Raw genomic sequence first — 23,864 nt, forward strand, 5'->3', positions numbered from 1 at the left:
AACAAGCAGAAAAACACGCTGAATTATCGGCTCGGCTACGGCTCCATCGAGTTTTGGGCCGCTATAGACAGGTTAAAATCTACCACGGGAAACAAAATTTGTGGCCTCTGGCCGCGTTAGACAGGTGGACGCTATACACAGGGTCTTTAACATTGCTTTTCTCTCGGGGGGATTTTTCAGTGGCCGCTATAGACAGGTGGCCGCTATAGAGAGGTGGCCGCTAAGGCAGGTTTGACTGTATATATATATATATATATATATATATGTATATATATATATACATGTATATATATATATATATATATATACAGTCAAACCTGTCTATAGCGGCCACCCAAGGGATACAGAAAAGGTGGCCGTTATAGACAGGTGGCCGCTATAGACAGGTAATCCAACTTTGTGTGCATTGCCTACATGTACATGTATCATCGTTGTATATACATGTACATGTATGTGTGTACGTATGCACACGTGTGTATCATGCATAGAACAATGCCGGTGTTTATGAAATTGTTGCACAGTACACTAGATGTAGCATGTGCACAGTCATGAATTAGTGCATTATTGTGACTGAATAAGTGATGAATGCAACGGTGGCGATCACTGAATGTTGCCCAGAAATGACTGGCACGGCTAAAAAGCAGAAAAACACCCTGAATTATCAGCTCGACTACGGCTCCATCGGGTTTTTGGCCGCTATAGACAGGTTAAAATCTACCGCGGGAAACAAAATTTGTGGCCGCTGGCCGCGTTAGACAGGTGGCCGCTATACACAGGGTCTTTAACATGGCTTTTCTCTCTGGGGGATTTTTCAGTGGCCGCTATAGACAGGTGGCCGCTATAGAGAGGTGGCCGCTAAGGCAGGTTTGACTGTATTTAAGACTCGATACTATCTGTTTTGTTTGGTGGGCCATTCAGGCCACTGAAATCTTAAAACATAAAATTTTGGTGGCTAGAAAAAGGTGTAGTGGCCGAAATATATTCTAAGCAAAAATGACAATCCATTTTGAATCTTAGATGCGCAATCAGACCACCAAAAGATAAATTTGGTAGCCTGACACCAACTTGTAGTGGCCCCAGGGCACTGCCAATGTTGAGCCCTGTTATTACTGGTGGTGTGTAAATTATGAATCTTATGAGTCAAACCATGTAGGCATTGAATTTGCTGATTCATATTGCATTCATAATGATGGGTTGAAATTTTATAATGGTGTGAAGTCACCTCTAGAATTTCAGAATCAAAAAGTATGATTATATGGTTGTTTTTGCTTTTTTTTAAAGAGTAATCCCAACCCAACTCCCCCCCCCCCCCCCCTCCTCTGCTGATGGTGCCAATACGGACCCGTGTCTAGCAAGTGTCTTAAATCTGAGAAGAGATATTCTAGACTCTGGGAAAGAATTATATTCTAGAATGTGTGAAATATGCCAGAACTGTTTAATATTCCTCATTAACATATTCATGATCAGGCGGTAGAGAGGATACAAGGAGATATTGGGGGACAAAGAGGAAATGGCTAATGATGATGAAGAGGAGGAGGAAGATTTAGGATGGTGGGGGGGGGGGAGAGGATGATGCGAGCAGTCGGATAATGAATAAGAAAGTGAGAGATGTCGCTGCTTTGTGACGGCGAGAGGAATGACTTCATCAACATACTTCTCATCCTCCTGATGAGTGTGAGTGGTAATCAGTGTAAAATGACTCATAATTTATCAGACCTCGCATGCTCACCCTCCTCCGAGAGAGATTCTATAAGCCGTCTTCCCCTAGCTCTCCCCCTCCCTCCCTTCATCCTTCGCTCCCTCCCTCCCTCCCCGGAGCGCTTGACTTTAGTCAGCTCCGGTGGCTCCGATGGTCACCACGGTGACAAACTGTCGGCTGGAAGATGGATGGTTCTTCCAGGCGGAGCCCAGTACATCCTGAGCTGCACTGAGCTGCGTTGCACTGGACGTTTCCTTCTTGTTGCATTTTGTGAGACGATTGCGATGAGGGGAGAACACTTTGATGGATGAAATTACTCCATGCAAAATTTTTGAAAAATGGAAGTGAGCAATTCTACGTTCAGAGGCAGAACGTGTCCCGCATTTTGATAGAAAAAAAGAGTAAAGACTTTTGGAGTTAGTGTGATTCTCATATTGAATGATTGTATCAGTGCTTATACTATCAATCAATGAAATGTAAGATTCACAAAATCAATTGTTATAAAAATGTAGGGAGACATTATAGATATCACATTGTGGAAACGTTTTGACACTTGTAATTTTTTTTTCAGAATTATGGATATGACTGAACTGTATAAGAAAAGAGAGATGACAAAATGCTGACCATTTGTTTCAAGACTACACTGATAAAAAAAAAAATGAATTTTGATATGCAGTACATGCACTGGATTCCATCTGCAAGAACAGAATAGTGCCTGGTTCTGCTGACTTCAACAAGCATTAGGTTCTAGCTTGATGTTCTAAAAGTGTGTAACGCAGTGTTTTCCAAGTTCTGCCCCTATGCGGATTATATACTAAGTAGATTGTTGGTAGACACAAAGGAATGTACAGGTGCGTCAGTGGTAGTGCTGTGGGGAGTGGTATTAACGGTGTTGCTGTAGAAACCACAGGAGTGACTCATGAATCGCCTTGGTCACCAGTGTGGAAGAAGTTGAAGCGTAATTTTTTTCCCTTTGTGTGTTGTCCACACATCATAACCAGTGTAGGTATATTACTGAAAGACCAGCCAGGTTTAGCCTGATTTTTAGACTTAAATAAAGGCATTATTTACCATGTGCAGGTGAAACAAAAACCCAGCTTTATATATAGTGCTTCACAATAGTTCTTAAATGTGAGTAACGGTTAGAAACAATCAATGTAAAAATGTTGATAAGACATAATCAGTGCTAAGTATTGCTGAATATATAGAATGTGAACAATAATTATAATAGAATTGTTTGTGCTAGAATAAACCATCTACAGTTTTATTGAGAAATATAGCAATATCTCCTAAATTATGTTTTAGGCTTGATTACAAAATCTTTATATGGTAGGATGTTTTATGATACAACTGACCTACTCATATATGCATCAAACGTGATAACTCGAACACTTTTAAAGTCACTGCCCCCAATGGTAAACAGTACCTTTAACCATTTATATGCCCTTTTCTCTCTCTCCCTCTCTCTTTCTTTCTCTCTCTCTCTCTCTCTCTCTCTCTCTCTCTACCAGAATTCTAATTGATAGTCTTTAATCAGGCTGAATCCTTAATATGCTTCCTTCATGGTATGGTAGTCCAGATTTTCATCTTGTATGCGAGTCTCAGAATATGTTCAGGCTGTCATCGCTATTTACGATGATAGATTCCTTGCGCAAATATTCTTATCAAAGTGAGTCAATAAACTTTAACAGCTTCAATTCCTTTGTTGGGTTCCTTATCAAAATGTCTGTAATGTGCGCAGAAAAGCAACTGAATCTTTATACTCATGAATAGTGATCATTATAGAAAATGGAGTTATGTTCAATACCAAGAATCAGCAATTCTGTTTTGTTAAGTCTTTTCGCAAGTTACTTCACAAATTTTGATATGGTTACTGTGCAACTTCATTTGAAGATACACAGTGTTATGGCTAAAAGTACATTGCATAGCCCTACATGTACATGCAATGTAGTTCTACTTTACATAAATTTGTATCTCAGTGAACCAAGTATAGGATATAAAACAGTAGTAGTGTAGGTTTTGATTATGAGTAGATGACTTATTTAGTAAAGACCAAGAAAAAAAAAATCACTGATAGTATGGGATAAGACTAGTCAATGATGAAGCTGAATGGTTGGTGAGCCAGAAAATGAGAGGGCAGATGGTGAGTGGGAAGTAATTTAATAATGGATGGGATTCAACTCTGCCCGCGTTCATGCGAATTTCGTATCCAGAATCACAAACATGAATCATGATTCAAAACGGCGTTTCAAATCACGGTCTCAGCGGAAGAGCGTTCATGCGGGCTTTCGCAACGCTGATTCTGGCTCTGCTCATCCTTTGCCACTGCGCAGCGCACTGCGCAGTTTGACCTTGTCTCTGCAACTCGAGCCAGACCTCCTTATGCCAACTGATCAGTCAATTCATTATAGGCCTTTACGTTTTTATTTCGGTGAATACTTTCCAATAAGCTGTGGCATTCAGGCTCTGCCCACTGATCGAGGAATAATCTTAATTCTTCGTCTCTCCAATTGTTTCCCTTGGTCACAGCAGCCATTATCAACTCAATCGGAGAGTAATTACATGTATTATTATATTAAACAGCTAGATACTGGCATTGATGTAAACAAACAAGTGCAAGTATGGTACCGAAACACACGATTCATAAGACGTATACAAGCGCGCGAACAGAACAAGAAGTTGTGGGATACCCCATGAGACACGCATGCGCACAGCGCACAATGACGTCATAGAATCATGATTGAAATCACGGTTGCGTTCATGCGGTTTCTGCGATCGTGATTCTGGCAGAATCATGATTCAAAACGCCCCTTTTTCCGCGTTTCAGATCGGCGTTTTGAAACGCGTTTAAATGGAAAAATCGCATGAACGCAATGCAACTAAACACGTTTAGCGACTAAACGTGTTTAGAAACGCAATTCTAGTTTCGCATGAACGCAGCCTCTATGGGATTTTGTAAGGAGATGCTAGTCTAGAAATGAATACAGGTAGTTTGGCTCTTTGGCCAACCTGTTATACTCTCAGTCATCTAAACAAAGATTAGATTGACAGGTAGCAGAAAACAAGAAGTGTGATTTAATGGTAATGTTGGTTCTACACCTGTAACTGTTTTAAAGGGACTGTACAGTACTGGTTGAGGTAGGGATTCATGGTTTGAACATTCCTAAGTGAGATAATGAAAAGCCTCTTATGAAATATGAAAGAGCATGTAATTTTAGGAAGGATTCAACGTTTATTTGATGAAAATTGGTTTTCAAATGGCTGAGATATCAAAAAAAGTGCTAATAATAAAAGGCGACATGCCACAACTTTATTAGGATCTCTTTTTTTCACCTTGTTTTTGGATATCTCAGCCATTTCAAAACCGATTTTCATCAAGTAAAGTTTTGATACCCTTTAGAATTACATGCTTTTTGACATCTCATAGAGTGGTTTCTGAATATCTCGCAAAATGTTAAATGCTAAATCCTCACCTCGACCAGAACTGTACACACCCTTTAAGATTAGATTGACAGGTAGCAGAAAACAAGAAGTGTGATTTAATGGTAATGTTGGTTCCATACCTGTAACTATTTTTAATGTGGGGAAAAAAAAATGAAAGGTGCTCTTTGGCATCCCCATAGTTGTGTTTCTTTGTATGTGTGTGCTTCGTATGAACATTCCAGGCAGTACCTTTATCATTTTACAGGGTGATTCCATCTTGATATCTTGTTACTTTGTATTGTAATAGAAAAAAAAATCAGGAAAGTCGATCGATACAAAGCAACATATTTTTAGATACGACCACAGAATTTTCTTTCTCCATCAGTATTCCTTTAATTGGCCAACAGTTTTCTAAGAATTGTATCCAATGGACAGTTTCATTCATAAATTTGCCCCCCCCCCCAAGAAAATATATATTATCAGTTGTTTGAGCCAAACTTTGACATGAAAATTAACAAGATTTTGATTACTAGTGACACTGCTAATCATACACATATGCCATACTTTTATTGTTGAAACTTTTTTTTTTAAATTGAGCAGAGAGGCTTTGTCAAAAAAACAAACTCCCTAATATCCCCATAAGGCTGTAGCGAGCTCTCTGGTGCTCAACCAAATTAATTTGTCAACATACACTTGTAAAAGTTAGCATCAAAATTGCATTGTTTTTAATACTTAAAAAAATACATGTATCAAACAAACAGATGTTACATTTAGAGAACTTTGATGGAAATTCCTCATTATTTTCTTTTGTGTGTCCAAGATGCATCAATGTATTATTTGAGAACACACCAATTTTCAGCATCCTCTCTAAAATTGAGATAAAATTGTTTTAAAGGACTGATAAATTATAGGGATTTTAGAGTTGTATGTTTTACTTTATGTAACAATTCATCAAGCCACGTGGGCAATATTGATTATTGCAACAGTCCTGAATCCCATTGTGGTGTGTATGTATTTGTCTGTGAGTGTGAATACGTGACTGAGTGTGTGTCTAATAGTGTTTATAGTGTGATTAGAAGTATGTGTGTTTGTTTGTGCATTATCATGTGTCACACTGTGCCAGTTCATCGTCTACAAAATGGCGACAGTAGCTGTGGGGTTTACTTTTGAAATAAGGCGTAGTGTTCCCCACACTGTGGATGACACTTTCAGGGATACAACTATTGAAGTGAATTTCAGTGATTCATGGGAGATTGAAAGAGCAGCATTTGATGGGTTTCCGTGACCTCAGTCTGCAGCTCAGAGAAAAAAGAAGAAGAAGAGGAATCATAGAAATGTGTAGGTATAATGGAGGAAGGACATTTAAGATGACAATAGTTGTGGTGTTGGCGCGTAAAGAGAGAGTTATTTTGACTATTAGAATGTGCGAATGCAACATTCTACCAATATTGGAGGTTACGTGCACAGCAAGGATGTCTGTAGTTGTCATGGAAATATATTAAGTAAACCATACAATATGGCTGTATTCTGTGTCACCATGGAAACAAATCATGTTGGTCATCTGGCCATGATTGACATTTGCAAGTGCAATTCATTTGCTTAATGCATACATTCATAGAGTAGTGCACACATACTTTGTTTATTTTGTGAATCAGAACTTACAAAGATAATTTTGCACGTGGTTAAAGCAGCCAATTTAGAACCAAACCGATCGAAATGAAAACTAACTGTTTATAGCTTTTCAAGAAGGAAAGACAGTGATATCCAACCCAGGAGATGATGCATTGTAACTGGAGGCAATATTTTACCATGTCAACTTCATGAATGCTAGTTGACTCAAAAAATTCTCATGCACACCAAAAAAAAAAAAAAATAAATAAATAAAAAACCCAACAAACAAACAAACAAAAACAAAACAAAAACATAAAAGCAAAGTAGATGAATAGAATAAGAATACTAAAGCAAAACCCTTTCTAGATACAAACTTTATCCCTTCATGAAAATATGATCTCAGCAGTTGTGTAACAAATATGTTCAGGTCTTTATAAACTATCTAAAGCTATTCCACACTCAAACTGAATCCCCCTGATGCTCTGTGAATGCTATGTACAATGTACACCTTTAAGCAATCACCGTGCGCCATAGCTTCCTGTAGAAATTCTATAGCATCTGATGTTGGGAACCAGAGACACGCGGGCAGGAACCCTTCATTGATCAGAGCGGCGTCGGTGACACGCCAGATTCCAGTGTCGGATGTCTTCTCTGTTTCCGCTGGCAACGGGGGTCATCCTGGGTCTCCTCAAGAGATATGGTGAGGAGGATAAAAAGATGAGGAGGAGGAGGAGGAGGAGGAGGTTGAAGAGAAAAAAGAAGAGGAGAAAGGGGAATTATATATTCTGAAAAATAACACTCAAGACCAAAGAATGCAGAGGCTGATCATGATGACCAGGTTTCCAAATCGGAACATTTCACCAGAAAGACAATATGATATTAGATTTTGGGAGGATACAAGAGAGGAAGTTTGAAGATTTTGAACCATGGAAAGGTACTGATGAAGGAAGATTAGAAACAGTGAGAATGAGACTGGAAAGGAGAAGGGGAGGATGGAATAGGAGCATTTGTTTGCCCCGCCCCTCTCCTTTGGCATCATCCGCCCGAATCCTAGCTGTCGATGACAATAAAGCTTATCAACAGGAGACATCGCGGTTTTGGATGGAGGATGTACCGAAAGCTTGGCAGATGGCTCAAAGGGGAGACAAGATTGGGAAGATGCAGATTGTAGATGCCGTCCCTCCGTGGATGCGATTTGTCTCGCTAGGAGCTGGTATCGATTTGTCTCTGCGGTGACATCTTCCTCCACCTCATCCCGCCCTGTCTCTGCAATCTTCCGGTCCTCCCTCCAGCTGAGTTTGCATTCCTACCACGCCATAGAGAGTTGCGCTCTCTACTCCTGTTCACAGAACATTTATTATATGCCTTTGGAGGTTCGTCATAATCGATTGCTGTGATGAATTCTTGTGTATTGTATGTACCAATGTTTGTACCTACACTGTAGACAAGCGGGCATACAATGTCCGTTCTAGGGAGTCAATATTCAACCCGTGGGAGACCAGTGATGGTTGCCTAGTAACGTAGCAGCAGCATCCACTGAAGCTTCAGCCTCATCTTTCAAAGATGCATTGAAAGCGAGTGTCATAACCTATAACATTGCCTGCGTGCAGTTGTGGATTTGATGCCACAGTCTTTGGATTCTCACATGTTCATTCTTCTCAAGAGTCTGCGGTACCCCTCCCCCCCCCCCCCATCTCCACCCTATACAGTACATACCCTAACTGTCTTCCTCAATCAGGAATAGAATGGTTACATATTCACGCGGAGTGTTCAGTCACGCACTCAAATTTCTTGTTCTAATCGAGCACAGAGCAAGCCTGAAGGGTACAATATGTATGATTGAAGCTCAGAGAATATTCATGGAGGATTGAGTGACGTCATTGAGTATTTTTGCGAGTACAGTACTCTCCATATAGTCGGGTATCACGATAATCGCGTCCTCCACTCAATCGGTTAAGAAATGCTCTGCCAGACGCTACCCGATTATTAAAGTGGAGACTACTGTATGAACCATCCTGGGCTGTTGCCATAAAGTCACCTGCTTACTGTTGAGTACAAATCACTGTAGCGGTATAAACTGTGACTTCATCCATGTACATCCTATCTGGTCTGAAAAAAAAAGGAGCTTTCCGCATCAGAAGTTGCCAGATTCAAATACCTGCTCCCTTCCCACTCGATGCTTCCTGAAGCGAGAACCTCTGATGGCTTCGTCAATATTCCATGCCCCAAGATGGTGGGGGGGTGGGGGGGGGGAGGGGGGGGAGAATATCTGCACCCTGGCAACCCCCCACTCTTTACCCCTATGCCTGGAATTGTCAGGTTTCTTAGGTCATAGGAATGAAACAGCCCTATCTGCACTCTTTCATCTCTAAGCTGGTCCCTGTACAGTGAATACTGCTGCAATCTTAGCATCCTAAATGTTGGTTTGCCCACTCCTAGTATGTAAGCAGTAGCTGCTAAAACTTTATACTTTGTTGGCCATTCTGTATCTTTCCCAAAATGTGATCGTCTAAAACGAAAGTCAGTTGTCCCTCTGCTCCTCCTAACAACCCCCCCCCTTAATAAACATTTAAACAGATAATCAACGACAACAACTAAATAAATGACTAACAACAAAACATAGAAATAAACAAACAAACATACAAAGTACAGACAAGGAGAGCAGTGTCATCTGTAGATAAATACAGACTTACTGTAGCATTACAATAGGGTAGTCTCCTGTTTTGTTTTGTTTTTTCACATTGAGCAAGCCGTTTTGTCAGGTGTGAATATGCATAGATCTAGAAAGACCTGTAGGCCTATATTGTATGAAAACACCAGGAATTCAAATTTGTTTGTCTTTTTTTTTTTTTGTCCCACTCGTATGTTGCACATTGGAAGTTCATTTTAGATGCTAAGAATTATCTTTTGCATGCAATCCATTCCTGAGGGTGGAAATTGTTAAATTTTGTTCTTTTGCTCAGGCAACAAAATTTATATCTAAATCTGTAAATTTGTACCATGTTGGATGGTCATTTTCTCTAGCTTCCTGTCCGACTGATGAAAGTCTCTTTAATATTTCTGTGCAAGTATCATCAATATCTTCAACCAAAACTCACCCTGCATGATGGCTGTATTTTAACTCTTTGGAATGAATACAGTGTCTTACTTGAACCCCATTATTCAGTATGTGGCACTGGCTCTGTTATGGGTGTTACGAGTGTCTGCTATGAGGGACAGTTAGATATGAATTTTTATTTAAATGCTCTCTTTTGATATGTACAATTTGTAGCATGCTGCACACGGCTGACACTGTCTTGAGTTTAGACTATGACATGTATTTTTTTTCCCTAAAGGAGAGAGATAATTCTTTTTGAACACATTGCTACAGTTGTTTGAGAAAGGGCTATGTTGTTTGTTCGCTGGCTGCTTTTATTATTTGGAGAGCACATTAGCAAGCAATTCAGCTAGGAGGCCAACTCCATATAAAGCTGTGTACCCTGAGGGCCATTTTCTATTTTGCAAGGGTCTTCAGTCCAAGGCACAAGGTTGACAAGAAGTCAGAAGTCTTTCTGTTGCGCCTTTCCTATAAAACACACACACACACACATTTGACAAACACACTCGCACAATATGCACATATTTTAAAGGTATGGTGCAGTATTGGTGGAGATGAGAATTGGGCTTTTAACTTTTTGCGAGATACCAAGAAAACACTTATGAAATAGTACAAAGCATACCATTTTAAGAGGAATTAAAAGTTTATTTGATGAAAATCAGGTTTGGAATGACTGAAACATCCAAAAATAAAGTAAAACAAAGCGATCATAATAAAGTGTGGGTCCCACACTTATTAGAAATGCTCTGTTTTGGATATCTCAGCCATTTCAAACAAATTGTCATCAAATAAACGTTGAATTCCTCATGAGATTACATGCTCTTTCATATTTCATAAGAGGTTTTATCTCACCAAAAAATGTTACAAACTTGAAATTAGGTCTCAACCAAAACTATATGATCCCTTTAGAATACCAAACATGCACTTGCACAATATGCACACATTTAACACACACACACTTGTGGGATACACTTTTCATGCAGCTGTCCTATACCCAGATGTACTACTGTATATAGACGCAAAGGCACAAGTGCAAGTGTGACACCCAACTATAAATTCTAATGATATGCAGCAGTTGTAAATCCAAACAACTTCCAAGCGTGCTGCGATGATGATGATGAGTGCACCCCAGAGTGTGGGGGAGCGTCCTCGCGATGCCTCACCAACTGCCGCTGACAGCGTGAGGGGGCTCTATTTATAATAAAATGGATGCTGAGGGCCTGCATGGAACATCACGATGATTGCAAGTCATACACTGTTTTCCAGCTACTGTGTCAATTGTGACAGTTTTTATTTCTCTCTCTCTGAAAGTCTTTTAATAGGCCTACAATAAATGAAGGGTTAAAGACATGAATGCAAGAGACTATCACTCAAGGCATAGCGGAAAAGTTACCAAATTCAGGAAAGAATAAACAGTCGAGGCAAGAACTGAAATGCAACCTCATCTTCATAGTGCATACAAATATAGGTGTAGTTCCCGTCGCTGATTATTTGAGGGACAGTTGGTGTTATTTTCAACTGTACTAGTAAAACTGTAATTAATGATGACTTTGAGATAACAAGAAACAGAGGGATGGATTGAGATTTCTCTTTCGAACATTGTAATCATTTTTTTCTGCAAACTTCACTTTGCAAGATAATAATGATAGTAATAATAATAATCGTGTATACATCTATAATGTAACAATACATCAAGGAGGTGTGCAAGGCTCTTTCAAGCTTGATGGTCAAGAAAAAGAAGAAAATAATATTAAAAAAAATACCACACAATGACATGCTGTTCTGTTTTTTGTTCAGGAATGTCAAAATCGTCTTTACCACATTCCTCAGATAGTTTATAAAATGTAGCACTGCTGTATTCTTACAGTTTCCTTCACTGTCCTCATAGCTGTACCACATATTTAACTTATAAAGGGCAATTTTGATCTTTGATTCTGTTTTTGTCAAATTTGTTGAATTTCAGAAGTCAAATGCCATGGCTATTCAATAAACATTGAGAATCACATAGGTACCTCTTTTAGGTCTTATCTCTTATTTTTCTCTATCTCTTTGAATACTCCTGTTACTCACCTGCAGTGTCAGATACTGTATGCGCCGAATATTTCTCAAGGTTTTTATTTCCGTGAATTTCGCGATTTAGGTGCTATTCGCAAATTTAAAGAGACGCGAAAATAATGACTCTGATCCCGATATGAATGTGATGCACATTTCTCCATTCAGTACAGTACTCCACGATCGTGAATTTAACCACTCGCGAAATTGTTTGTAGTCCCGATTCGCGAAATTTAGACTCGATAAATATATGGCATATTTTATACATGTAGGCCCTACAGTTTTTTGTTTTTTGCAAAATCTGCCTCATTGCCCATTTTCTTTTCTTTTTTTTTTTCTTTGAAGTGTGTAAAAATGTCTCTTTCTCCATGATATACAATGTGCTTAGATTTACCCAATTCAAGTTTGTGATGTACATATATAACCCTATGCATAGATACATGAAGGTAGGTGTAGGTGCATACTAATACATACTAGAGACATATCTTTGTATTAATTTCAGTGTTGTACTATAGATCTGCAAATAAGATTGTGCGAGTGTCCTTGTGGGGTCTCATTGTGCAGCCTTTATAGTCAAATTTGTTTTCTAATGAACAAATGATACAATATCAGAGATCTGTCACCATTGTGCAAACGTACTTTGAGTTTGCATGTTGAGCGCTGCATGGTGTGCTGACGTACATTATGAGATCTTATCTGTAGTGTATGTACATATACCAAAGTTCCTTTTGGTTGGAAACTCCCTTACAGTCCGTGATTTGAAGAAAAAAAAAGAAGGTATTAACAAATAAGAGCATAGAATTAAAGAAACAAAGTATGGATGGAGACTAGCTGTGTGGCTGCTTTTCAAAAAGAAAGGGAGGATTCAGCCTGCAATGCTTACAATGTGCCTTACAGGGTTTTGATTGTTGCTTTGATTTTTTCATTTGTTTAGAGTGCTATCTTTTCTTCCTCCTGTCTGTGCATTTTTCATTGACATTAACCCGTTGAGGACGGGCTTATTTTGCTACAACACGCATTTCCCATCGACCCCTGCCCGAGTACACTCGGGACTCGTCCTCAATGGGTTAAGAAGTATTTCTGACAGGTTGTTATGAATGATGCTGAAAATGCATGATTGTGAAAGTTCCTATTCCATTGAAGTTGATCTGTTAACCGCACTATAAAAGTATTTTCAAAATTTTCCTGACAGGGGAATTTAAAAGAATTCAAATTCCGATTTGTATCACGAACTGTCGGAAAATCTCTGCTATCGTGACTGTGAATACGTCAAGCCTGTTTTCTTTGGGAGGAAATTCCGGGCTGTCGCAGTTCATCAAGGCGTCACGTACAAACTTTCCAACCATAGCAACAATATTCTGCTTGATGTCTTGAAGACATTACCTATTGACCTGTCAAACAAATTCATGTTATTCCATGTAAGACCCAGTGTAGTCTTTCTTCAAGGAGAATGATTTTTTTTCTCCAACTCCTCTCCAGAAACTGTCACTTGCATGCATTTATTATCAGAGCTATTTACCTAGATTACTGTAAAATGAGGAATTTTCGCGTGCATTTTAATTTCGCAAATTTCGCGAGGGCCAAAATTCGCGAAATTAAAATGCACGCGAAAGTTTTTGTCTACATTACATGCATTGAACGCCAGTGGCAATTCGCAAAAATTTCATGCCATGAAAAAGGCTGTCGGCTCCAATTCGCGAAAATTTCATGCCGCAAATATATCATGTTTTACAGTATTGTAGTGTACATAACATAAATCATTTTGTGTTTGTTTGTTTATTTGTTTGTTTTTGCACAATTTCTGTTTCTTTTTCTTTTACCATCCATGGCTTGATAGTCTATATTTCAGACCTCCTCTCTATAACTGTTCATCATACTGTTTCTTTATTTCCTTTATTTTGGGGGGCAATGCCTACATTGGGCTTTGTAATAGAACACGAAATAAGTGAAATGATGTAGATTTAGATCAGGTGAACATACAATTCTTCAGACACCAATTTAAAAGCACTTCTTACTATTAATAAAGAGAAAATTCATTCTGGACATGATTTTTTTTTTGGATTTTTTTTGTAAATATATTCTTAAAAAGGAAAAGTCCAGCCCCAGTAGTGGCATTATACCACATTTATGAGTGAAAAAAACAAAAAACAAAAGAGAAAATGTTGTTGGCCTTGAATCTAGGCTAAGGTTAGGGCTGAGACGGCTCTGCAAAAGCTCATGGGATTTCTGAGGCTCCCAGCCAGGTCACATGACCAGCTGTTCAGGTCAAGAAGTGTTGAGAGGGAAAGAGAAGGAGGAGAATGATAGAGAGAAGAAAAAAAAAAGAGAGAAAGAGACATCTGAACAGTCATACAGACAGATGATAATAGACAGAGAAAGACAGACAGACAAACAGACAGACAGACGGACAAAAAGGCAGAAACATTTTGGAGAAGTGATGGAGTGGATGCCAGAGAGGTCTCATAATTTCTTGAATTGGAATTAAGCCATGTAAACTCTTGTGTTGTGTTTGTGCTATGTGATCTGGATGGAGGGGGCTGTTTGACCTGATGACATTTAAAAAATTACCCACTGAAGACAGTTTGATAATGTGCTGAGACATGTTCTATATTGACCCCTTCAGATTTGCTTAGTCCCAAGCCCAGAAAGAGAGAAAAAATTTGCTGTACACGTTTCTTAAGGGCATTTTACACTTGCAAATTTTTTGCTTAGTCTCGTACCAACGGTGGGGCTAAGGGGAGGGGGCCTTAGCCCCACCGTTGGTACCGGACTTTCCTTAGCCCACTTTCTGTTTACACTTGTTTTTGCCAAAGTGGGCTAGCCCCACCGATAATCCGGTACTATCTGGCCCTGCAAAAAAGCAGGGTTAGCACCGCAATTGCGGTGCCAAGCAAGTGAGTGTAAACAGAACGAAAAAATAATCCGGGGCTAAGCGACGGAGACGAAGTCTGACCCCCCACTGACCAATCAGAAACAAGGTAATCAAGTGCTGCCGGTGCGTGCGTGTACTTGTACAGTGCACAGCGTAATCATGAATATTCATGTGGTTTGGAAAGTACGGGACTAAGAAATACGAGTGTAAAAAGGTCAGTTTTCTCCTTAGCCCAGGACAAGAGCTTAGTACGGGATTTATTGGCGAGTGTAAAAAGCTGAAAAAATTGGTACGGGACTAACGATAGTTCTGGGTCAGAGAAAGTACGGGGTTAAGAAACACAAGTGTAAAAAGGGCTTTATTGAATATCATTTTCCCACATGTTGATGGAAACTACTTCCATCAATGAACTGCTATACAGAGGCCTGATCATACATCTTACCATCAGGGAATGAATTGAACATGATTGGCTAGTAAAACAATCACATTTTGTCGTTACAGATGTTGAGGTAAATCCAGCAAACTGACGGTCACCGCGGTGTTCATCAAGACTGATTCGGCGCCAGGAACACCGCCCTCTGGAGCCCGCCTGCTGAAAATGGAGAACGAAAGTACTGGAGAGAATCCAGACGACAACGGGGGCTTCCCTGTCAAACTGCAGGTACGCAGGTCCTCATTTCAAATAGTAGTACTGTTGGAAACATTGTAGTACCCTACAATATCCACACTCCACACCTTTTTTTTTGTGTTGGATGCAAGAGAGCCGTACTTTAAAACCAGGAATGTTCGCGTGCATTTCAATTTTGTGAATTTCGCGAAAACCATGATTCGTGACGTTAGAATGCATGGGAAAGTTCTTGTCTACACAATATGCATGGAATGCCAGTGACAATTTACAAAAATTTCACGTCGAGAAAAAAGCTATAAAGAAAAGCTACAATTTGCAGAAATGTTACGCCTCAGAAATATCTTGCTTTACGGTACTGTAAAAGTGGTTTCTTTCGCGGTGGTTTTATTTTCGCGCTTTTCGCGCTTTGAGGTTGAACCGAGAATTTAACATCACGCGAAAATGTTTTGAACTCGTCGCTTATTACAACGCTATCATTACCCACCGCGAATTTAAACACACGCGAAAAAGTAGGCACCGATGGAAACCGTGAAGGTTTCTGTACACGAAAGAAACCACTTTTACAGTATTCAAGTGATTGAAATGCTTCCTCTTAATTACTGATTGGTACTTCTGAATTATGAGTGGGAGAATAAAGATTTTGTGGTACATATAATAGTTTCTGTGTCAGCATTTTATGATCAAGTTTGGCCAGTTGATTCCATGGTCTACTGGCAGTATCTAACAGGTTTAAGCCTGTAGATTCTCTGTTTTCTCAATTTCATAAATTAGTAATTGATATGTGCTTCAGTTAATATCATTATTTCTTCAGTTAGTATCATAAAGGGACTACTGCATGAACCTCAAAGGATTTTAGTCATTACATGTTTAAAGGGTACAGTTTGCCATTGGGAGCAGTGATTTCAAAAATGTTCGAGTTATCACATTTGATGCATATGTGTAGGTCAGTTGTATCACAAAACATCCTACCATAATTAAAAAAAAAAATTGCAATAAAACCTGAAATGTAAAGAGATATCCATATTTTTTTCACTAAACCATAACTAGACCATTTATTATGGAAACAATTTTATTATATATATTGTTTACATTTTGTATGTTTAACAATACTTAACATTTATTATTCTGGTTCAATTTTTTGTATTGTATACTTCTATTGATAACTCACATTTTAGAACTATTTTGAAGCACTACAGCGGGGTTTTCGTTTTCGTCTGCAAATGGCAAATAATGCCTTTAATGTTGACTCATCAGTCAGGAAGAGGAAAAGTGAAGCAAGTATTAATACTGTGGAAGTTTCTATAAAATCAGACAAACAAAAAAAGTGAATTCTAAAGTCCTAGGACAAAGCCATTATTGGTCAGGGTTACATATATGCAAATTAGACATACCCCAGATTACAGAAGTCCCCATATGTAAAACTCTCATACAAAACTTCTATCCTGCCGTGAATTGCTGTGTAATACACTCACATTATTATGCAGCGGCTGGAAAAAAAAAGAGACAACAACAAACAAGGAAAATACTTATCTAGTAGGAGGTCATTTGCTGAATATATCATATGAACACCGGGAACCAATTTCATATCTCCCTGTGGATCAATTGTTGAAATTTGAGGGTGCCATAAATTTCACCGTGTCTTTGACCGGCTATACCCCAATAAATACTTTGGGCCTCTCTATTCAAGTAGTTTCAGGTATTTCAGTCTCTGCCTGTGTTCCAAAGTTCAATGATTATTCTTCGCTGAAGTTTGAAAATGACATTGCCATCACAAAAGGCATAGACAGTTGAGGTCTATTCCCTGAAAGGTCCAAAAATTATGTCTTGTGTCAGCATAAGTGATCGTTGATTTTTGTTTTTTTAGGTGTGACATTTGTTTTCTATATTCTAAATTTTGGATATAGAAAATTCAGTATGAGCAGAGTGTTTTAAATTTCATTGTTTTATTGTTGATTTTTAAGCAGCAAGAATTCTCCTGAAATGATTTATACTTTGAGCCTTTGGTTATTGTATAGCAACGCCTCCTGTTATAACAAAGTCCTGTGGACCTGCAGTTTGTTTGTTTTTTGATTGAAATTTCGTTATAACTGAACAAATAGTAAAAGATATAGAGCAGATAGTGTTGCAGCCTGAATGTTTATTTGTTTTTAAAATCAGAATTTTGTAATAACCATGTTCATATGATATAATCAACAGGAGTGCACTGTACAGTAAGTATTTCTTAACCTATTGAGGATGAATCCGGAGTATACTCGGGCAGATGTCTGTGGGAAATGTGTGTTATAGCAAAATCAGCTCGTCCTCAACTGGTTAAAGATGTAGCTGGAGTAATTGGCTGTAGTTTCAATGTAAAAAGAAATGAAGAAATCATCTGTTTTAAGAGCACTCAAACATATTCCTCTGTGAATTTTCTTAAACTTTCTTCTCATCTTCTGAACAACCTCTCTCCCTCCCCTCACCCCACCCCCAGGAGCCCCCCACCGCTCGTGGCAGCAGCCGCAGTTCCAAGAGCAAGTACCGCGACCGGGACACGGATGAAGAGAGCGAGCGGAGCCACAGGGGACGGCGGGGCCGGCGACACCGCAACCGCGACCAGGACTCGCAGAACGACGGCGACAGGAGGCGCAGCAAGCGAGTGTCTGGAGTGCCAGGAGAACGGTCGGTCACCATAGCGACGGCTGGCGCGACCACGGACGAAGATCGAGATGAGGTGGGTAGATGCTGGTCTATCCAGTGGCGCACAATGTGCGTATTGGAATTTTACCTCCGTCCTTTTGTTCCTTCTTCATTTCGTCTGTTCATCCTTGTTTCATCATTTCTCTCGCCATCATGATAACTTGACAACAAAGTGGATTGATACTTGGTGAAGTTTTTAGCAAGCATAGTATTACAATGTAGGATTAGTTGACTGGGTAAGGCAGGATTTGGTCAAAGGTGAAAGGATTGATGTCAAAGCTCAAGTTTTCATTTCACAAGCAGTAATCAATGAATATGAGAAAACGTGATCAGTTTATCACAGTTGAGCTGTAATGTGACTGTCATGTGACAAAGCCTCATTTCCTTCTGTGTTTTGATTACCAGGTAGATATGATTAGGATCAGAGGAAACTTTGCAATTTTAGTGACATGTACAAAACTGAAAGCCAATTTGACAGAATTTCATCACCAACCTAGATGCAAGTGACAGACCGGTGTCAGTGTATGGCACAGAATTGATTTTGAACCTCATGCGTCCAAAGTTGCAATTTGAGATGAAGCTTTCGGTGTTATTACGAAAATGAACAGATGTCTCACAGATCATTTGAAAGAATTCACCAGAATACCTGGTTTATCACCACAGGTTAGTGATGGTATGAAAAACACACAAAAAATGAGATATCAGAAATGTTAGATATGGAAACATGCCAGCCAGGGCCCTGTTTCATAAAGCTGTTTGTAAAGTTACGAACAACTTACGAGTGACTGGTGATCAGTTCTTGTGCTTAATTATGGAAATTCTGATAAGTATAGCACATCAAAACTGATCACCAGTCGCTCGTGCAAACAGCTTTATGAAACTCCCCCCAGGGCTGTTTTTAGTGTCCATGTGTCAACTTTATCCCTGAATTGGCATTAACAGTTTTCTGCGTTTTGCTGGTTACCATGAAGGAACGCTAGCACATGAACAACAAGAACAACACGCTCCTCAAGGGCAGTCATTTTTCTATAAATGGTAATCAGTTGAGAAGGGAAATTTGTCTTTCAACATCTTCCGTGTGAGGTCAGATGTAGTAACACCATTAGTTTGTCCCCATTCAAAGTCTTTTGATGCAGGAACCATGGATGCTGTTAGCAGGTGGTTTTAAGAAAAACACACATGGATTTCAGATTTGTACAGTCCCCAGAATTTGACCTCAGGCCATGGTCAAAGAGATGAAAATAGGATCTCTCAACAAGAAAAGGAAGGCAGTCATATCGTCAATGATATTTCCTGTGTGATTTATGTAGGTTTTTTTTTCTCTAATTCTCTATCTTTGCCACTACTCAAAGGTTATGACCCATTGTATGCCTAACAAGTAACCATCACCATAAAAGTTGGCTTAGGTGATGACAGTCATAGTTTGCAAGAGAGCAAAAAAAGCTATTTGAAATCTCTGGAGTAATTCCTAATTTTTGGAAATCATTGGGCATGTGTTACAACCACAGGTTCTCAGCCAGGCAGCCAGTGATGTGCATTTTTACAGCTGCTAGCCATAGAATTAAAAGCCCTTGATAGAGCACGTGCTAATGTTTGGGAATTTGCCAAAAAGAGATGTCAAGGAAGTGACCATTCCATGCCTTTTGATAGTCTGTGGTTCTGGTAAATATTTGTCCATTATTCGAGGAAGAGGAATCACTTTTAATATGATGTCTGTTTAAGTTTTTGTATCGAACAGTGGCTACGTTTATCATCTTTCCCCAGTTTGAAATGGCTTTCCATATCCACTATCAAAAGTCGTTTCCAAAGCCCTTTACAAACACCTTCCAAAATAAGTTGCGTTTATCAACTCGGCGCCAACACAACAACTGGTCTTGTCACTGCGCAGCTGCGTTGTGCCGTTGCATTGCGCTGTTTGATCCGAGGAGAAGGGGTCATATATGGCGCATGCAGTACAAAGTCGTTTCAAAATAGCTTTGCATTTATCTCGCTTCTAGAAACACGTTTCTGGCTGAAACCTGCTTCAGAAAGCACAAGTTTGCAGTTTCTAAAAAGACTTTATGAACCCCATCATCAAAACAGCTTTGCGTTTATCATCCCTAAAAAAAATTCCCTGAAAGCTGTTTGGAAAACCTGATTCTGCCGAAAAAAAGAGTTGATAAACACACCCAGTGAGATGAGAATCTCTCAATAACAATCAGAGCATAAGACAAAGATGAGATGGATGTCTGTTTGTTTGTTTGTTTGTGTGCTGTTTGGAGGGATGGCGCAGGATTTAAAGCAGGAAGAGCCTTAAAAGTTATTTATAGAGAGATAATGGAACATATAAACAGTGGGCATCTTCCTCCCCCTGCCAAACAGTAGTGTCTTAACTTTGGTCTACCAGAATGTAAGATGCCTGTCCCGTAACCCCCCTCTGTAAATCTTCTGCCAAAAACTGCTGCGGATTTTCCAAATAGAATCCGTCCAGAAAGTGACTGCCTTTGACCTTTGCATTGTCGCTTGGGGACCCTGAAAACAGACCCATTAAAGTCAGCACCTCACGGTCGCGTCACGCTAAAGTGGAAACAGCTGGTTGAGCCGAAATGATTTTAGACAGCTTGGGATCTGTTAGCTAGTGAACTTCTGCCGATAGCGCACTGAGCCATAGATTTCCAAGGCCCTGTTCAGACCCAAGAGTTATGCTGGTTTTTCTATAGTACGAGTCAGAAGTGTGCCTGGCTGCCGTGCCATTGACAGTGGTCAAGACAAACCATATACAAATCTGAGCCGTGATCATCTCCTGCTCGAGAAATAGCTTCTGATGTTTTACTGTCAGATTCTCACAGCAAAATATCCTGAGGGTTAGCTCACTTGAGCTAAGGCTGGAGCTGAATTGGAAGGGTGAAAATGTATACAAAGGTGAAAAAAATTTTGATCGGAGTTGGTGATCAAAGGGTTTAGAAAGGGAATATTAAATGTTATCATCTCTCTGTAGTACGATAAACCTGTCATTGTTGAGCAGTATCATGCTGGTATTCCAAAACGCCTACATGCATAAACCTCCTCCACTTGATATTCTATTTTCTTATTCAGTCAAAAATATTAAGTTAGATTCCTGTGTATCTTGTTTTGACAAAGCAGTGCAATTCTTGCTCTGATTCTATAATTTATGTCAGAAAGAAATGGTTGTCTGAAAGGGGTACGAGCAAATCGGGCAAAATTATGATTTATGCCAAGCTGTTAGGAAAAACTCTCCCTGCCCCTGTTGGTGTGAAGTGTCTATGGCAGTCAAAGCGCAGCTAGCGGGGACTCACATGTCGCAAAGGTTAAATCTGGGAAACACAGCCCCACTCTGGGAAGAATGTTATACCAGTGTATCCATCAATAAATTATATACACTCAAGAGCAGCAATTGAAACCTAGGTGGTAGGCAAGAGAGATTTGACAAGGATAAATGGGGGAGCAGGAAGAAGTGAAGTTAACCTGTTGAGGACGAGTCCCAAGTATACTCGGGCAGGTGTCTATGGGAAATGCATGTTATAGCAAAATCAGTCCGTCCTCGAGGGGTTAAGGGTTTAGATTCATGTTAACCCTTTCTGTGTCAGGGACTTTAGACAGTGTGTACAAGGCTATGGGGGTTTCTGTGCTAATTTGCACTCAAAGCACATAAAGGGTTAACACAGTAAACAGACAGGTGCACCAGGTAAATGTAAAGAAACAATAGAGAATGTAACTACCCCAGTCCCCCTTTTACAGCCCAGCAATCTTATAGGACCCTGCTGCAAATTTCCAACTGTTAACCGATTGAGGACAGACTGATTTTGCTACAACAAGCATTTCCCATAGATGCCTGCCCGAGTGTACCCGGGACTCGTCCTCAACGGGTTAATGACATTTAGTGATGTTGTATTGCGTGTCAACTGAATTTTTTACAAGAGGGAGGAAGGGAGAGAGAAAGGGAGAGTGGTGGGGTTAGATGGGGGGGGGGGGGGTGTGGGGTGGGGAGTGACACTACAATGCCAAACACAGGGGACAAATGTAAACAAATAGACAAGAAAGACATGCAGACACAGTTTGTATACACAGACCGAAACAGATGTCTGTGAAAAGATGGATTGTAGATAGGCAGGCAGACAGTAAGATATAAAAGGAGAGACACAGATAGGGAAAAGAGAAAGGGAAAGGGGGAAGAAAGATTTATAGAAAGAGAGAGAGATCACTACACAAAAAAGAGATATATGGAATGAAAGATAAAGGGGGAGTAAGTGATAGAAAAAGATAGGAAGAGATAGAGAAAGTACAGGCAGACAGATGAGATATTGTAGACAGAGAGAAGAAGATACAGAAAAGAGATTATCTAGATAGGAAGAGACAAATTGAAAGAAAACAAGACACATTAGCCACGGTCAGAGTACATGAAACTATAGGGCCATTCTCATTGCAGGTGAAAACTCGCAATATTAGAAAAATCGCGAAGTTACAGTGAAAGTTGCCTAGCAACTCTCACTAAACCATCGCCCGAAATATCGCAGGACGGAGTGCGATTTTTCTAGCTTTGAGCGAAACTTCGCAAGGAGTATTGCAATGAGAACGCGCGCGGCAGAAATATCGCGATATTAGTACCTACTCACGTGACTTCTGTATCCGCTTTACCCCCATAGAGCTGCATTTGCATACAGCTCTATATGTATTGTATGCGACATTTCAGTTTTGCGCGAACCGAACAACATGCTGGGAATGATCGAGTGAGTAAACTGGGCATGCTCAGTACGTCATGAAAGATCGCGATTATTGGCACCGGAGCTAACTTCGCGATGTTTACCTGCCAATGTGGACACAAAGGTAAAACATCGCAAGTTTTCATATCGCGATTTTTTGCAATGAGAATGGCCCTTTTGCGTAGTTTGCTTCCCGATAACGTCCAGAAGCTTGAGCACACGGTCACACTACAGACAAAACTGCGCATAGTTTCAGTGATAGGAAACTGCCCGTACTTTCATTCTCTCGCAGGAAAAAATGCAAATGTGTAGCCTAAATCAGCATACAAGAGAATGTACAATATGCATAAACAGCATGAATCGATGTGTTATCACATCGCAAACTTCTCGAAGTTTCAGCCAGCGTGATCACCCTGCGCAAAACTATTTTGTAGTTTCGCAAGAAGTGAGAAACTTCCCAAGTGCATGCAGGAAGTTTCGCAGGAGACGCTTGGATTGTACTTTGTAGCTTCTCTAAAAGTTTGCGGTCACAGTGCCCAAACGACGCGAAGCAAAATACCGAGTAATGAAACTACATGTACACACCATTGTAGTTTTGCGTAGTGTGTTTGGGCATTGTGACCGCAAACTATGCGAAGCAAAATAGCGGGTTGTGAATCTACGTGTAGTTTCGTGTAGTGTGTTTGCGCCTAAAGAGATGGAAAGGAACATAGAGAAATATAGACAAACAGACAGACAAACAAAGAACAAGAGACAGACGGAGATAGAGTGAGAGAAGGAAGGATGGAGAAAGTCGCGCACACATTTTTAATGTTCAGACTTCACATACATGATATGGGAGGGGGAAGGTACAAAGGGTTAACTCCCAATTTATCCTGATAAAAATGCCCAGAAAACATACAATTACTCCTCAGTGTATTTCCTGTAACGAGATAGCCCATTTCAATTTCGCGTAGTCAAGGAATTGTGGTCTTGTGCCAAATTGGCACATATTTTTGAGGACTTCTAAAGAAAGGCTTGCTTTTTGATGTATGGCAACAGTAGCACTCGGTCATTGTTCTACATTTTGTATGGGCTTTGTTTGATTTCTTTCTGGTAGAAATATG

The 23,864-nt window shown here is 39.8% G+C and overlaps 1 protein-coding gene across 1 annotated transcript in view; it reads left to right on the forward strand.

Moving 5' to 3' along the window:
• Positions 1–23,864, forward strand: part of LOC139744747 (vang-like protein 1) — a 50,229-nt gene that overhangs the window by 15,758 nt on the left and 10,607 nt on the right. The window contains exons 2-3 of the mRNA XM_071655170.1: positions 15,256–15,415; positions 17,853–18,092. Of these exons, the coding sequence (XP_071511271.1) occupies positions 15,353–15,415; positions 17,853–18,092 (303 nt within the window). The 5' untranslated portion in view covers positions 15,256–15,352. The remainder of the gene's footprint in view (positions 1–15,255; positions 15,416–17,852; positions 18,093–23,864) is intronic.

This window comes from Diadema antillarum, unplaced genomic scaffold (assembly GCF_040938485.1).
Source record: "Diadema antillarum isolate AM-2024a unplaced genomic scaffold, OU_Dant_1.0 seq00001207_RagTag, whole genome shotgun sequence".
Lineage (NCBI taxonomy): Eukaryota > Metazoa > Echinodermata > Echinoidea > Diadematoida > Diadematidae > Diadema > Diadema antillarum.